Source organism: Pygocentrus nattereri, chromosome 21, assembly GCF_015220715.1.
Source record: "Pygocentrus nattereri isolate fPygNat1 chromosome 21, fPygNat1.pri, whole genome shotgun sequence".
NCBI lineage: Eukaryota > Metazoa > Chordata > Actinopteri > Characiformes > Serrasalmidae > Pygocentrus > Pygocentrus nattereri.
This window is the reverse complement of record NC_051231.1, coordinates 27,256,613-27,272,843: the sequence shown is the minus strand read 5'-3', so window position 1 is coordinate 27,272,843 and position 16,231 is coordinate 27,256,613. Positions and strand designations below refer to the sequence as shown.

Sequence of the window (16,231 nt, the reverse complement as noted above, 5' to 3'; positions counted from 1 at the left end):
ACCATATCTAGATTACCATATTTAATAACACCCAGTGTTAAATGGGGTTTCATTTGCATTTTGTTATGAATATGCATGATGGCATGTAGGGTTATGATAATGGTAGCGCAGCCTGTTCACAAGCAGAATGTGTTTGAAAGAGGGAAAAGGTTAATTAGGGCGACATATTAATTAATTTATTAATTAATTTTTAGTTCATATAACAATCATTGTCAAAGAAATTTAACACTCATTGCAAGAATTACAGTTATGTACAATACTAAGACCAACTTTCATATATTTGCTTTCCAGTTGAAATAGCCATTATTAAGTTATTGATTTTCCAGGAAATATTTCTGCAGAGATTAGATACGAGATGGTCCATTTTCACAAGGAATGACAAGGCTAAATGACAATGAGTGAAAAAACAATAGTGTCCAATATTCAAAAATGATTAAAACATATAAAACAAGAAAATGGGACTGTGCAAGACCTGGTAGATCACCCAAACTGTTCCCATCAGATAAACAGCACAATTTCACAGATTTTTCAAAAATTCAGCATAATTTGATCATCAAGACGTAAATAAAGTCGTTCGGAGTCCTTTCCTGTGAAATTTCTCACTGTAGAGACATTTTAGAAAGTCTTTACAGTGGTAGTGATAGTGGATTGTGATGTGCACAATACAAACTTTATTTACTATTCAAAACAATGAAACTAACCATGTTTTCCAAGTTTTCTGATAATCTGCAAAAGCTAAGTTTTCTTTGTGTACTATTTTGCCTTATAATGCCCTGTATGTACCCCTCCACTATTAACCCCTTAAAGGGCAAGAACCCCCTGGCAGGCCCAAAGTTTTAATACACACTTCTATAACCTAAGAACAGCTCAGCCAGTTTGCACTGAAGACCCTGTAGTAACTGAATAATAAGCCACAGTATGTAATAAGCCTGGGATTTTAATGCCTATATATATTTCATTTAAACCTAGAAGTAATCAACAGAGCTGTTTAGAATTTTAGAAATTTTTGAACAAAGAACATTTATGGTGTTAAAATAAATGATGTTAAATGAAAGAAATATTCAAGATTCTGCTCTATTTCTAGGTCACTATTCAAATTAAAGCAAATTTGACTCTGACCATGTTGAGGCCTTAGTACAAAAAGGTCATTTCTTTTTAGTCTTATCTTTTTCACTGAACCTTGTGTTCAGACGACTCTCAGGTGGATTTCATCTATTCATCAGCAGCTTCTGCACAAACTTATGGACTCTGTGCCAGCTTGCGTATATACTGTCATTAAAGCATAAGAAAAACACATTAAATACTATAAGAAACTCTGAAATTCATTATAAAATTTCAAAAGATTCTGCTTTTCATTCAAATTGTTATGCTGGTAATAGAATTTGTAGTGAAAATCTTTCTATTAAATTAGAAAGGAATGCAAAATATAAACATTTTCACCAGTGGTCTCACTGTATCTTTTCTGTTTTTTCCTGAACCTGAGAGATAACAAATTGTAAGACGGTTTTAATTCGAATTTAAATAAAGGATTGTCACTGATTTTTGTGCAGTATTGTATGTCACCTCCACATGTTTTAACATACATATACACACAGACACACATACACACAGACAGAGGCTGGCTCTTCATGGTTTGCGACAGGGCGATGTGAGCAGAGTGTGTGTGACAGAGCAGGCGCGGGCGGCTGTGACAGTGCTCTGAGGAGCAGGAGACGTGACACACTCCTCATCACTTCCAGTGATCGGGTGGTGTGTGTGTGTGTGGAGGTGGGGGGTGGAGGGGTCATGGCTGTCACACCAGACAGGGGGTCCACCACTGCATGTGTGTGTGTGTGTGTGTGTATGTGTGTACTGGAGGTGTTTTTGGGGGGGCGCTGGAATGGCAGGGTTACTCCTCAGCTTCAAAACACCTTTCTGAATGGAGCAGAGAAGATGCTGACGGGTAGGGAGTTGTGATATGTGTGAGACAGAGAGAGGTATACATGTCTCAGCCCTGATGGATCCACTCATATCAATCCAGCTTGGCAGGCTGGAACAGAACGATCATTTGCGTCAGATACATACTGAGAAGAGGAAGCTTAAGGAATAAAAAGCTATTCAAATACTGCTGAAAAAACAGATCAGTGTTTGGTTTATTACTGCACTCTATAGACCCAGTTTTGTGACAGCTTTGCTGTAAGGCTAACAGCATCTTAACCCTAACTCACCTATCATCTCACTGATGATACAAGTCTTTAGCTTTGTCCCCTTTGACCCCTAAAAAAACTGGCCCTAGAGAACTGTGCATGCATGTCCACGTTGGGCAGCTTTCTGTGTGTTTCTGTGTTTCCTATGATTATATAAAAAAGCTTCATGCTACCTTTGTTGTTGGATGCACTGTGATCGTTTCTGAACTAGGGGTGGGTGATATGGGTGATATACCATCTTGATACTTCATCCTGTTCTTACATTTAGTTTGAATTCGGAACAGACAAGAAAGCATCAGTAGTGTTCCATTTAAAACAAAAAATATAAATACAATTTTTATTCAATGTTTCACATATTACACTGCACTAAATCCAAATGACCAGGAATAATTATCTCTTTGTAATCAAATAAGCAGGTGGTGTTCTTTAAGTACTGACAATATCAACAATATGCTCAGAAAAGCCTAATGTGATGCAATTTCACATAATTTTATGATAACTATAAATACTGTCATACTGCCTACCTCTACTCTGAAGGGAATTCAAATTGCTAAGGGCTTATTATGGATTTGTTTAGTCAGATTGACAATAAGAGGCAACAAAGGTGTGAGGTATATTCATATGTTTCCTTACACATAGAGGAAGTTTGCCACATAAAATTAACATTTTTACAAATTTTATATATGTTAATATATGTTTAATTATATGTTAATGTGAAAAATAATTGAGATCTTGTTAATATCAGGTATCAGAAATATCCACTTTTTGGCTTTGAAATGATACTGTTTTTGGTATTTGCCACTACAGTGATTCCTAAACCCTGGTCGTAGAGAAAGCCTGCCTTCCTGGCCTGCATACTCTGCTCAAGCACACTTGATCCAATAAATCAGCTAATTAACAATTTTTTCCTAAATTGAAGGGGGTGTGATCAAGGGGAAAAATAGGTAGGGAGGCATACTGCAGGATACATTTTGGAAACCACTGCTTGTATAATAATAATAATAATAATAATAATAATAATCTTTAGTGAATAGCACTTTTCATTGTGATTAAAAAAGTGCAAAACATTACAGTTCAACATTTTTTCTAACATACTGCTATAGGGTAAGAGTACATCATACCTGATCTGTTGGTGAATTAATAGAGAGTTCTAACTGGTTGTCAGCTAATTTGTCTAAATGGCATGGTGGTACAGTGAAGGTCTCAGATGAACTTTCCCAGAGTCTGTGCTGCAAAGGTGCAGAGGAAGCAGAATGGCAATTCTGGTTTCTTGTTGCATCTTCTCCACTAGCCTCAGGTAAACACAGCCTTGCTGTGGGTGAGAAGGGTGTGTCTGTGATCCCATCTGGAAGGCAGTGGAAAAGGGAGTATGAATGAACCATAACAAAAAGTGTTCAGTTAGAGGAGGAGGGTGAAAATTTCCACCCTCACAGACTTTTTTTCAGAAAACAATCTGTCTGTTACTCAATGAAATGTGTAATTACTATCTACACAACCCCTCCCCTTACAGACACACAATGACACCCCTGCACATGCACGCCCCTGAACAGGATGCGATTTATAAGTGGTGAAACGTGACTATTAGAGCTAGTCCTTCTGTTCAGATCATACATGTTAAAAGTCGATGAAAAAACAAGAAAAAACTGACCTATGGTAATGCTAATGTCTGCTAGCGCCCCTATGGGATTCTATATATTATACAATATATTTATTTTGCTCTGTAGTATTGGTCAGGCTGCTGCTCATTCTTGCAGTCAGTGATGTGTCTAGGATTTCCAGAATTTTCCAGACATTATTTCTTTCAAAATGGATCCCACCCATTGGATTATTTCCTAAATACATTAGTGGTTGATTTGACACATCCTTAAGTTAGGCTTCTAACGTCCTAACCAATGGGAGAGCTAGCCTGACTGTAAATACTTAGATACCAAAAGACACCAAAGAAAATGGAAAGGAAAAAGTCCTGATTTGACAATATTCGTTGGGCATTTCAGGAATGCATGCCTTTTATTTTCAACCAAAAATGAACAACTAAATAAGAATGTTTAAATACAAATATTTTATTGAACAGAAACAAACTAAAAATGACAGACACCTATATATTTATTTCACTGGAATCATTAGTCCTTCTCTGAAGGCATACAAGGCCCTGAGGGTCCCCCACTGCTATTTATAATGATGGAATTGTGTTTGAGGGCTTCGTATCACCCCATACGTGACCCTGTGTGAGCCTTTGTGACCTCAGCCAATGGAGCAGCAATGCTAACTCTAGTATGTGTGTGTTTCTGTGTATGTCTGTGTGTGTACACACTGCTTCAGGCCTGATGGAATTGGCACTGTCACTGTAGAAGAGCGTGAACGCTTTGAGGAGATTAAAGAAAGACTGCGAGTGCTGCTGGAGAACCAGATCACACATTTCAGGTATACTAATATAAATAATGATAAATTAAATGATTTCTGTTCACCTTGTATGATTTATTATGTTTATGTGTAAAGGCAAGGCCAAAATATTGTCAATGTCTTAACAAAACATTGCTCATCTAAAGCAAAAGATACAAAGAAAACACTTTCCAGAAAAAGAATTCCAACAAGATTCAAACTTTATGCATTATTCAGTTACTGAGATGTAAAACATGAGACTAAGAGCTGTGAAATGAAGCAAATGGAGCACTGTAGTGAAACTTACTGGTTGGTGAAACCAACTAATTTCTTTATAGTGGTGGTGACAGGAACCAGGGGTTGTGATATCTACACAATAAAACTATTTTATTTACTATCCAAAAACACAAATGAACCTACATGTCTTTTGAGTTTTTTGTATGTCATGTTGATAATGGCAAGATAGAAAAATCGTCTAACAACACCCAGCATATACCTCTGTGCCATGAATGAACTTAAAAAAAAGGCTATTTTATGCCAAAAGCTTGTCTAAAAACTATTATAAAACAATGTGTCAGAGATCAGGCAGAATAGGTGTAACCATTTCACATAATAATGTTAAACATCTGGCTCCTATAATTACCACTGTGAACAATTCTGACTCAGCAAGTGTATCTAGAATGTCATTAAAAATTCAAACAATATAAAGGGCAGCTGGAGTTAATTTTTTTTTTTTTTGAGGTTTCAACATGGCAGGTACTGTAACTGGTCAAATGAAATTGCTTATTTGTCTTGCTTATTATCTCTAAGGTACTGTTTTCCATTTGGAAGGCCAGAAGGAGCTCTCAAGGCCACTCTTTCTCTGCTGGAGAGGGTGCGTTATCTTCCACACATAACATCATTATATGCCAACATGTACCCAATTTACAGACAAAAACAACACTTGATCAAAGTGCAGAAACATGCTGCTCTACACTGAAAAAAATGGCACTTTGAATTTACATGATTAAAATGTGGCAAGATGCACATGAATAAAATGTGTTCCATCAATACAATTACTGTCAAAACAAGTCAATTGAAATCAATCAGTTGTGCTGAAGTAATATATTTTATTTGTCTGCAACCACTTGGCACATTTAAACAAAATCCTTTTCTTCTGTGTACCTAATAGGGTTCAGGCGCTGAAATTCCCTCTGCAATTAGCAACATGATTGTGGAAATCTGCACAATTTATTCTATCTTAACATGGAATTTTGTTGTTTGCTACTTATTTCCTAAATCTTATTTCTTCTGTGCTTTACCAGGTGCTGATGAAGGACATTGTAACACCAGTTCCACAGGAGGAGGTGAAGGCTGTGATTCGGAAGTGTCTGGAGCAAGCAGCTTTGATCAACTACCAGCGGCTCTCCGAGTATGCCAAAGTGGAAGGTAAAAGAAAGTCCTTTGTTTTTGAGAGCAGGGTCAGGATGGAGGAAATAATTTTTTATAATGTCTCAGTGTGAAACACTGCTGTGTTTCAGTATCGGTACTCATGCAGTATAAAGCTACTAGTCTAATACTGCTGGATTAGATGCATTGCAGGTATGAGGCTGAAGTATTTATTATTATTACTAGAGTACTGAAAGTACTCCATATGGGGGCAATAAGTTTCAACAGCTGCCAAGAGTTGGCAGTAAACATGGCACTTTTGCATGTTTGTGAGAATTAAGTGATTTGCACTGTGTTAATTTGTGTAATCTGTATATCACAGAGCTTGGAAGGATGTAGTGACATGCTTCATACACATCAGAGGAGGAGTTTGCAGCTTTTGCTGTTGATGAGTGCTTTGTGAGAAAACAGTTATACTTGAAATGCGTTATCTCTATACTGGGAGGAAATAAAAGATAATAAATGGATTCATGTCTTCACTATGGGAGATTTAAATTATTCTTGCAATTCTGTGTAGTTGAAATATTACTAAAAGACTGGGAGGCTAAGACTCTCGGGCATTACTTTATTTAAAGATTACCTACATTTGGACTTTTATGACAAATACATAAGCATTCAGTCACATGTTTAAAAACAATACTTCAATATTTCAGAACAGCTAAGTAAATGACATTGTGTTGACACAAGATCCCTTAAACTAAAGTGTTGCACATTTGGTCCACTTTTAACGCTATTATGAAGAACATTTGAAGCTAAAGCCTAATTAACAACACCACCTCAAACTACAGAATCAGGAACATTATGTATGAAAATTATCAATTAAGTTTAAGGGCATCAACAGCTCTCACAGCGTTACGCACTAATTATCTGCATAGTCTTTTGTTCTTGTCTCAAATTCCATAACTTGGGAATGATGCCTCATATCAGGTGATATGATGGGAATGATGCCTCATCCATAACTTTAAAAGCCAATATGTCACTACACCGTCACTTACATATCAAAATGTCTTATGCTAGCTCATGAAATACTGAAATATCGCTCTTTAAATACATTATTTAGTGCATATGCATGTGTTATAAAGTCCTTATGTACAAGCCTGTTTCAAAAAAAGTTGGGACGCTGTGCAAAATGTAATTAATAACAGAATGCAAAAATGTGCAAATCATTGAAACCCTATATTTTAATATAAAATAGTACAAAGACAATATACTAATGTTAAAACTAAGATATAATATAAAAATATATACCCACATTGAATTTGATGCTAGCAACATGTTTCAAAAAAGCTGGGACAGGGGCAAGTTTACCACTGTGTTCAATTACCTCTTTAAAAAAAAAAACACACTCTATATAAGGTTAGTGTTTCTGCCACCTGAGGGCCTAAAGATCACAGCCAGCCAATATTGTTTTTTAGCTTTTGTTGCTTACACGCAGAGGTTTCTCTGGATTCTCTGTATCTTTTAATGATATTATGTACTGTAGATGAAAAACATTATTATTGAAATATTGCACTATTTGCCTGTCTTTCAGAGAGTGATGAATTGCTGCATCAAATTCAAAATGGGAATATAATTTAATTTCTCATTTTCAACATATATGTGATGTGTTATGTGATATGTTGTCTTTGTACTATTTTCAATTAAATGTGGCATTTAAATGATGTGCACATCATTACTTTCTATTTTTATTTACATTTTGCACAGTGTCCCAACTTTTTTGGAAACAGGGTTGTAGTTAATCTTCAAATAGTGTCAATGACTGTTGCAAGACTTAAGATTGCATAAAGTGGAACGTTAGGAATCTTTAGCAAGACGGTCATTATTTATTTAGCCTACTTTTTATAACTCTTTCCCTGTCAGCAGTATATTCACTTTGGCGCAGGCTTTACTTTTATATCTCCATTTGAGTATGGCTGACTCAGTCAAAGGTGGCTGTTCTAGAGTTGTGTAAGTAAAAATGCATTCACTTCCCTCTCTGAAGTCCTGCACTCGACTGCTTTTCCGTGCTGCCCTCTGTCCGGCCTTCACCTCTTTCCTGTGGTAGCTTCCAGGTGTTAAGGCAGTGTAAAGCAACAACCGTTCAGTTTTCTTCCTCCAGCTAACACCAAAATCACCTGCTGCTTATCCCTGCTTCTTAATCCTCCTAACTTGGGTTTTGACACTACCCCTTCTTTGTGCCCCTCTCTCTGTCTCTCTCTTCTACTCTCTTTTCCCTTGTTTATTGGCTATGCTGCTTGTTTCAGTCTCTTTCCTTACAGCAGTCTTAAAAGCCAATATATATGGTGTAAGTAATCACACAAATGTGCACTTTATGTGAGAAAGTTTCTTTGATAGACATGGATTATTGCAGACCCCTCCCTCCATCTAACCAGCTACCTAATTTGTTCAACATCATAACAGACCTGTTGACCATGTACCGCTTGTTATATCTATCAAATCCTATTATTTGCTCAGTGCCTATAAAATTTTTAAACAGATACCAAACGCTTCACATCCATCACTCATAGTATGGCTTTCTGGATAAAGAAGTCCAGAGTTCTTACTTCCCTTTTGCTATACTACTGGAAATGTTATTACATAATTAACTGCATAATTATTAGATTGTATCAAACTGTATCACAGCATAATCACTGTATTGCACAAAGTTCTCTTACACGGAAAATCAACTCATAATATATACAATGTGTGTAAATACAAGGAGGTGTACTTAATAAAGTGGCCATTCAGTGTTCACCAACAGAAACCTTTAATGATATTCAAATCATAATAAAATATGATCACACTTTATTTTGCTGTCCCTTACAGATGTTCAGTTGTATTTAGTAGGTATTTAGTTGAATGTTACTTACTGAACGTCTACAAAGGACTACGAAAATAAACTGTTACCTAAAAAATCAATTATCTCTTCTACTTCCAAACACATGGTATTGAATGAAAGTTCAGAACCTGCACTTTCAAAAGATAACTGTGACTGTGATATTTTTTGACTGTTTGGACACATAATTTTGCAAAAAAGTTCATTCATAAAACCCATGTCTATAAAGAAACAGTAGATGCCGCTGGGGATACTGAAGGAGAAAGGCCCTTAGTATCGCCTGCACGTGGCTTGAGAGAGTGAGGAAATTTTATGAAGTTGGCTTGATTGATGGTTAAACCCAGTTACACACTGTTTACTAATTTTGTTGAGGCAGTGTGTAAAAAACTTTTTTCACCCCAATTCACACCACTATTATCCGTATAACCCTTCTAGCTAGTTGGTAGAAGTTGCCCCTTAGAACTGACAGAATGACCTTCAACTTCTTAAATTTTAACTATGAATTCAATGCTGAACACTAAGCCTGTGCCCAATGACAGTTAACAAAGTTACTGCTGTTACAGCCCCCAGTGAAAAACGCACATACCATGAGCTAAAAAAAATCGTTAATTTGTTGACTTATTGCTTGCAAGCAATAACAATACACTAGTATTGCCACACGCCAACAGAATTTACACATATTGAGCTGCAGGCAGATACCAAGCCACCTGTGTGTTATGGTGTACATTTTAGGACATCCTCAGATAGCAGCTTCAGACATCAGAAAAAACTGCTTCAAGTCTCAGGAAAAACACTGTCATGTCTCAGTTCTTGTACAGTTAGGCTAAGCTAAGCAGCTACAAACACCACGACATGTATGTGTTTTCTTATTAGATTAAAAACTACAACCTCAGCTTCTAGTGAATTTCATTATTATACTCTTTTATTTTATTTGTTCCTGCATTTGCATCAGAGTCAGGAATCACTTCAAAATTACTGGATGAAAAACTTAATATTATTATTACTGTTAATAGTTGTAGTAGTATCTTGTAAGTAAATCTGCTGATGCTTCTGGACACATCATTCGTGATGTTTTTGGAAGCATCCAAAGATATTCTTAGAGAGATAATAATAATAAAAATAATAGCAACACTTTCTCTTTCAGTAATTTTGAGATGGTCCCTACTTACTTCTGAAGTGGCCATGGAAGCAAACAACAAAGTGATAGTGTGAGTTAATCTAGTCAAAGGATCAAGTCAGTCAAACAAAAGACAAAGCAAAAAAAAAAAAAACAAATATCCACCCAAACTGACTTTAACTGAGTTTACTGTGGTTATTCTTCTCATGGTTATCTTAATGAGAGGTTGAGTTACTGGCACAGGCCTACTGAACACTTTATCCACTAAAAAGTCTAGTGTGGCAGGTAATGAATAAAAACGTACAGGACAGAACAGTTTAATCACAATTGCTATTGTGCAAATCACGTGATATGCATTTTGAATTCTATCATACCTTATTCACAGTTTTAACTGGGGAAACAGAACCTAACAATGCAGAGCTTGTGAAATGGGAGTCTGATACTGATAATCAGCATTCAAGCCTCAGTACAATTTTTCCAGCTTCAAGTCTGAAAAAATGGATGTGCTGGTCGTACTGACCAAAAAAGACCATTAGCTTAATTTAAAAAATAGTCACATATTGCAGTTAAGTATTTTCCACAAATTGTTCAGCCCTGAGGACTAGTTAGCATGATCACTTTAGCATGTTATGCTAGCTTCCAGTCATTACTGGCAAAGTAAAGCATTTCTTGAAATCAGTTGCAAAGGGCAACCTCTAACCAAAGCCAGCATCCAACACCAAGCATCCAGTGTTCATCTCCCCCTCACTCTCTCACCTCTGACCCCTTGCTCTTGCATGCCCGATCCTCTTTTGTAGGGAAAAAGAGAGAAATGTATGAGCATCCTGTCTACTGCTTGGCGTCACAAGTGATGGATTTAACCATTCGTGAGTACCTCCCTCATCCGCCACCAGTCCATGCCTTTTAACCCACCCTTCCTTTATTTCCATGTCTTATGTCCACACAGAGTCCTTGCTTATCACCGTCAGCACCTGCCCTTTTTTTCATGCCCCCACCTCCTTCTCTCCAACCTTAGCTGATAACATCTATCGCTTCGAGTCTGCTTGCCTTTTTTTTTTAAAAAAAAAAACTCTGTTTCTCCTGTCTGGCTGAGTTGAGTGTGAGATATTCTGCCACAGGTCCTTCTGTCCATCCCCATCAGACTCCTCCGTCTGCGTGACGGAGCTTTCAGCACTGTATCTGTTAGCCCCCCCCCCCCCCCCCCCCCCCCACACTCGCCTTTCTTTCCTTTTCTTTTCTCCTGCTGACTTCCACATTTTCCTGTCTGTGATTTGAATGCATTTTTACTTTTTTTGCTTCTGTTTGAGCTTCCTCCCCTCCCCTACTCGGCCCTGCTGATCATATGTCACAAGCTTTCAACACAGGTCAGGTACTGTATGCAACATCTTTACTGATTTTGCTCAGAGCTGATGTCCTTCGTGGAGGCAGGGGAATGAACTAGGAGAGCTGAAAGATGTAGGGATCTTTCTGTCACAGTATAACATACTGAATGTACTCTGGGTCTGTCTGTGTTCTGATCATATTATAAACCATGATTAAGTGTGTTGTTTTGTCTTTGATTCGACTGCTTTTTTACTGTGCGTTTGCGCTATTTGTCTATAGTTTGTTATCACTGTCTGTTCGTTTTTGTCGTAGACAAACGTCCTGATCATATCACTACACTATTGTGGCTAAGGATGTGTTTTATGTACGGTCACCATGGAGCGCTGTCTCTCTTTAAGGGTTCTCACAGGGTGAATGTGAGATGAAGTTGTGGTCTGCAGGAATCTTTCTTTCATTTTCTTCCTCTGTTCTTCACTCTCCCTGGCTCTGTCCATCTTGCTTTCCTCTACTGCTGTCTTAGGCTGCATTTACAATGCAGCAAAGTGAAGGTCTTCGCTGAATGCTTTGTGGATATCTCATTAAAATGCATGTAACTTTATCTGTCCAGAGTAAAAGCAGATACAGATTTGTACGCTAGGTCTGTGCTCGGATGAAATGCAGCTCACAGCAGGCCTTTGTTTTTACAAGTTCAACCAATGTCACAATCTCCCGCTGAACGTTCTTAGACAGTTTGAATACACAATTTCTTTTCAACCATTGCAATTATCCCGCAAATTAAAAAATCTACTTGCTGGCTGGTGTAGTTCACTTACTTGCATACAGTTATAAGCTAAAGTTTTGGGACCCCTGGTAAAATGAGTTTCTGAGTATAAATGCACATGTCCACTACAGAGAACCCACTTCTGCACATTTTAATATACAATTACTGTTTTTTGCTGAATTGAACATAATCCAGCAAATAAATAGAAATACATTTAAGTTTGTTCTCTGTGGAGGATGTGTTAATTTATTTTCACACAGGAAAAAACTATTTGACCAGAGGGTGTTCAAACGTTTAGAAAATCTCCACTCTTTCGCTCTTTTCCCCCTTAATCTCTCCAGTGCCACTCCCACAATGCTGTGCGGAAGGTTGCTGCTCTCTCCAGAGAAATCAATGGGAGGCAAAACAAATATGCTTCATTCTGCTGTAATGTAAATGCAGCATTAGTCTCTCTTTCTCTCGTCTTCCATCTTTAGCCTCCTAAACGGAATACCAGCTGACTCTCTCGCTCTATTCTTCCCCTCCCTCTCTCTCCTCCCTCTCTCTCTTATTTTCTTCGTAGTTGAGAAATCTCAGAAGGATCAGAAGGATCCAGGTGAACCCTTTTGTCTGACTAATTACTACAGCCATTCTAAAAAGAGCATTCCCCTGTCCAAACTAGGACATAACCCCCTCACAGCATTGCTATGGCACTGCTAGAAAATGCTGGGAATGCTGTGATGATGTTATGTCAACCTCCCCTATAGTGTCCCATGCAGTGCATCTCTTAAGCCAAGATGCACTTTGTCTCATCTGTTGGTACGGGCTGTTCGGCTACTAGCCACGTTGGGGTTGATTCCCTTACAATTCACTGAATTTGCCCACAGTAAACAGGTCACAAGCCATATCTTCAGATGAACTGAGAGGGAATTTACTCCAACCATGCATCATCCCTTAAACCTCAACATGTAATGCACTACAGCTAAAAGACACTATTTTACAACATAATATTACTGTTATTTCCTAGAATTGTAGAGATTTTATATAAAAACACGAAACTAAAAATTATTTTAAAACTGAAAATGTCATAACCATTCTCACATTTTTACATTGAAATTAAGAACTGAAATCAAGCATAAAGGAACTGAAATTAAAGTAACTGAATATAAATAAATAATTTAATTTAGACATCTAATTGACAGGTTTACAATTATCAAAAAGGAAGGTGCCTTTGCATCTTGAGCAAATCAGGTATTTCGTATTGTTCATCCTGGTCACAGCTTGCTAGAAGAATTAGATCTGCAAGAATCTACTTCTTCAGCACTCTCTCTGTTGTGTGTGAAATACCTGATTTGGCACAGCAAGGTGTTTCTTCCACAGCAGACACACGAAGGTCTCTGCTGTACTGTGAACCCACACTGCGAAACCTCGATTTCATTTTAACCCTTTAACTGTTCATGAGACAGCTTCACTGTCGCTGAGTTCATCTAAATTATTTTTGTTTTTGGAGGTTAAAGGGTTAACTGAAAATCTGGCAGTGTGTGGAGTGTGTTTTGTGATGGAGAGTCATTGGCTGAGAAGGGTGGGTGACTCTGCATTGTCATTTGTCATAGTAATTGTCTCCACATCAGTGGGTTCCTTTGTTATTGTGACACACTGGCAGAAAGTTATAATACTAATGACACTTACACTGTTTAAATGTTTAGACAGGCAAACTGGCATTTGAGAAAAAGTGTCATATTTAAAGCCCCAAGAAACCTAAATCTGTGTTTTCTTTTTTAAGTAGGTTAATCTTGCTCTTAATAGTACATGTACAAAGAGTGGTCCTGTGAATGACTTTCCGTTGTCCAGTAAATGAAAAATGTATTTCGCCAATTTGTCTTCTTTCAACGTAAAGCTTTTTTATAAAAAATCTTATGTAGTACATACGTAAGGCTTATGTGGCTTGCCCTGGCCACAGATCACAGAACAGACAGCTAACCACCAAGCAAAAGCTTACCTAGAAAGCATAGCTAAAATTCGCCATTTAAAAGCTGGATAATGGTTTTATGAGCTGTTAACACTGCAAAGTCTACAATAGCACCTATATATGCAGAGCTTGGTTTACTCATTTCCCTTCGTTTGTGCTGTCGGGTTTAGCTTTGCTTCAGTGGCTTAGTGAGAGTCTTGAATTAAAGGCTTAATTAAATTAACTCAAGCATGCTCATGAGAATTTTAGAACCATTCCCAGAAACTTCTCAGATTATTATAATTAGTGGTTTTTATTATTATTATTATTATTATTAGTTCTCAGATTTGTTTTTTTCATTCAAACGATGCTGGGTGCTTACTATAATACTCAATTTAGTATCATATAAACATTTTCAATAATTTATACTGTGTTCCCTGGGACTTTAAAGACTGGCGCTAATAACTATTTACAAACTTTTCACGTATATTCAAATGGGTGTCCAATTTACTCTTCTCAGTCAATTCCTTGGTCTTATAGGTGAATATTTTTCATTAACCACAGTTTTGTCGGTGTCTTTTTACTTTTCAACATTCCCATGCCATTGGACCATACTGAATGGAACACTCTCATGAAGCTCTATGTCTCATGTGTAACCATTATGTTAGACAGCAATACAGAACAGGTTTTATATGAGGCGCTGTATCTTATACTAACACCATGAGGAGATCACACTAACAACATTTCCCAATTTGCTTTTATCCAGCCAATCATATTAACTCATTTTAACACTGAGCTAGCAGCTGAGGGGCTTATGACTATGCATACGATGTGCTAAGTGAACATCAGAAAGAGCGAGACAGAGGGAGAGAGAAATTAGTTAACATATCTTCCTGCACGTGCTTAGCATTATGCATGATGATTGTAACATATCTGTTTATTTGTTTTTTGTTTAATTCTTTGCTTTGATTCATTATATTTACACTGTTCCACACCAACAATGTAGACTAGCAAGACTATAGCTAAACTCTAATGTAATTTTAAAACACACCTCACTGCATTAGTGATCTTATAGTTAACTCTAGATCCGAGATCTGTTGAGAAATGTTGATTTGAAAAGAAACAGAGATGCTGCCAAAAATTTTATTTCACATTTAGACAAAAAGCTGTACAGTACTGTGCAAAAATCAGAGACCTTCCTTCATTTATTAAATTTCCGGTCAAAATGGCCATCGAGTAAGTTCTTAATTTTTCAAGAGATTTTTCTGAAGACATTAGATATAAGATAACCCACTTGCACAAGGAAGAAGGGTGTCAAAGGAAAAGTCTGTGAAAAAAAATGAAGATAAAAAAAAAAGATTAAAAGATATAGAATACAGGGACTCGTAACAGCCACACAAGACCTGATCGACCAATACAACTGTCACCACCATATAAACACTACTTACAACTTTCATCTTTGAGAGAGAGGAGAAAACCACGCTCTGCTCTTGCTTCAGATCTAAAGAAAATACACAATAAAATAACAATAAAAGAAGAAAACTGGCAAATCAAACAAATAAGCTGCTAGTGTTCTCAGAACAATAGACTGGCCACCACCTCAATATAATGTTTATGATTAGCTGGATCATGAGAAGCAGAAAATGCAACCAACATTGAAGAAGTTTGGAGGTGTGGAAAAGTATCTCTCAAAACATCTTTCAAAATATTTCTTTGAAAAACTGAAAGACTCTCAACAAGAAGTGAAAATGTTTTAAAGGTAACGTGGCAATACTACACACTGAACATTTTTACATTTAGTTGTTTATGCTTCTGGGTTATTTTCTTCTGATGTTGAAAAATAAATAACTTGTATTTAATAGCCATTTTCATGGGAAATGAAATAAATGAAAGATGGTTTTTAACTTTTGCAAAGTACTGTAGATAACTTGTTTACTTTTGCATTTATACGCTAATAAAATGTCTAAATGCGCTCAGACACTCATCTGTAATTCATCCAAAATGGGCTATTGGCTATAGTTAGATATTTCCTACACTCATCGCTTACCAACAGCTGACAAGACTAGACTGTAAAATAGCATTCTGTTAACAGAGTGAGGGAAGATTTTAGGACTGTGTGAGTGTTACGTGTGTGTCCACATTAACAGTTTTGCCCTTGTGCCTCAGAGAATGTAGGCCGCTTAGTTACGCCTGCCAAAAAACTGGAAGACACACTTCGCCTGGCTGAACTGGTCATTGAGGTGCTACAGCAGAACGAGGAGCATCATGCAGAGGTGAATTTCTCACACACACACAA

At 37.1% G+C, this 16,231-nt stretch overlaps 1 protein-coding gene across 28 annotated transcripts in view; it reads left to right on the top strand.

The window, feature by feature from the left end:
* The window catches only part of cadpsa (Ca2+-dependent activator protein for secretion a), a 192,419-nt gene that overhangs the window by 136,935 nt on the left and 39,253 nt on the right, over positions 1–16,231 (top strand). For 12 of the 28 annotated variants that reach the window (XM_037532118.1, XM_037532112.1, XM_037532100.1 and 9 more), the window contains 6 exons: positions 4,506–4,607; positions 5,376–5,439; positions 5,870–5,993; positions 10,723–10,791; positions 12,571–12,603; positions 16,102–16,208. In XM_037532118.1, the coding sequence (XP_037388015.1) occupies positions 4,506–4,607; positions 5,376–5,439; positions 5,870–5,993; positions 10,723–10,791; positions 12,571–12,603; positions 16,102–16,208 (499 nt within the window). The remainder of the gene's footprint in view (positions 1–4,505; positions 4,608–5,375; positions 5,440–5,869; positions 5,994–10,722; positions 10,792–12,570; positions 12,604–16,101; positions 16,209–16,231) is intronic. The other 16 variants (XM_017711840.2, XM_017711831.2, XM_037532113.1 and 13 more) reach the window with 3 other exon arrangements.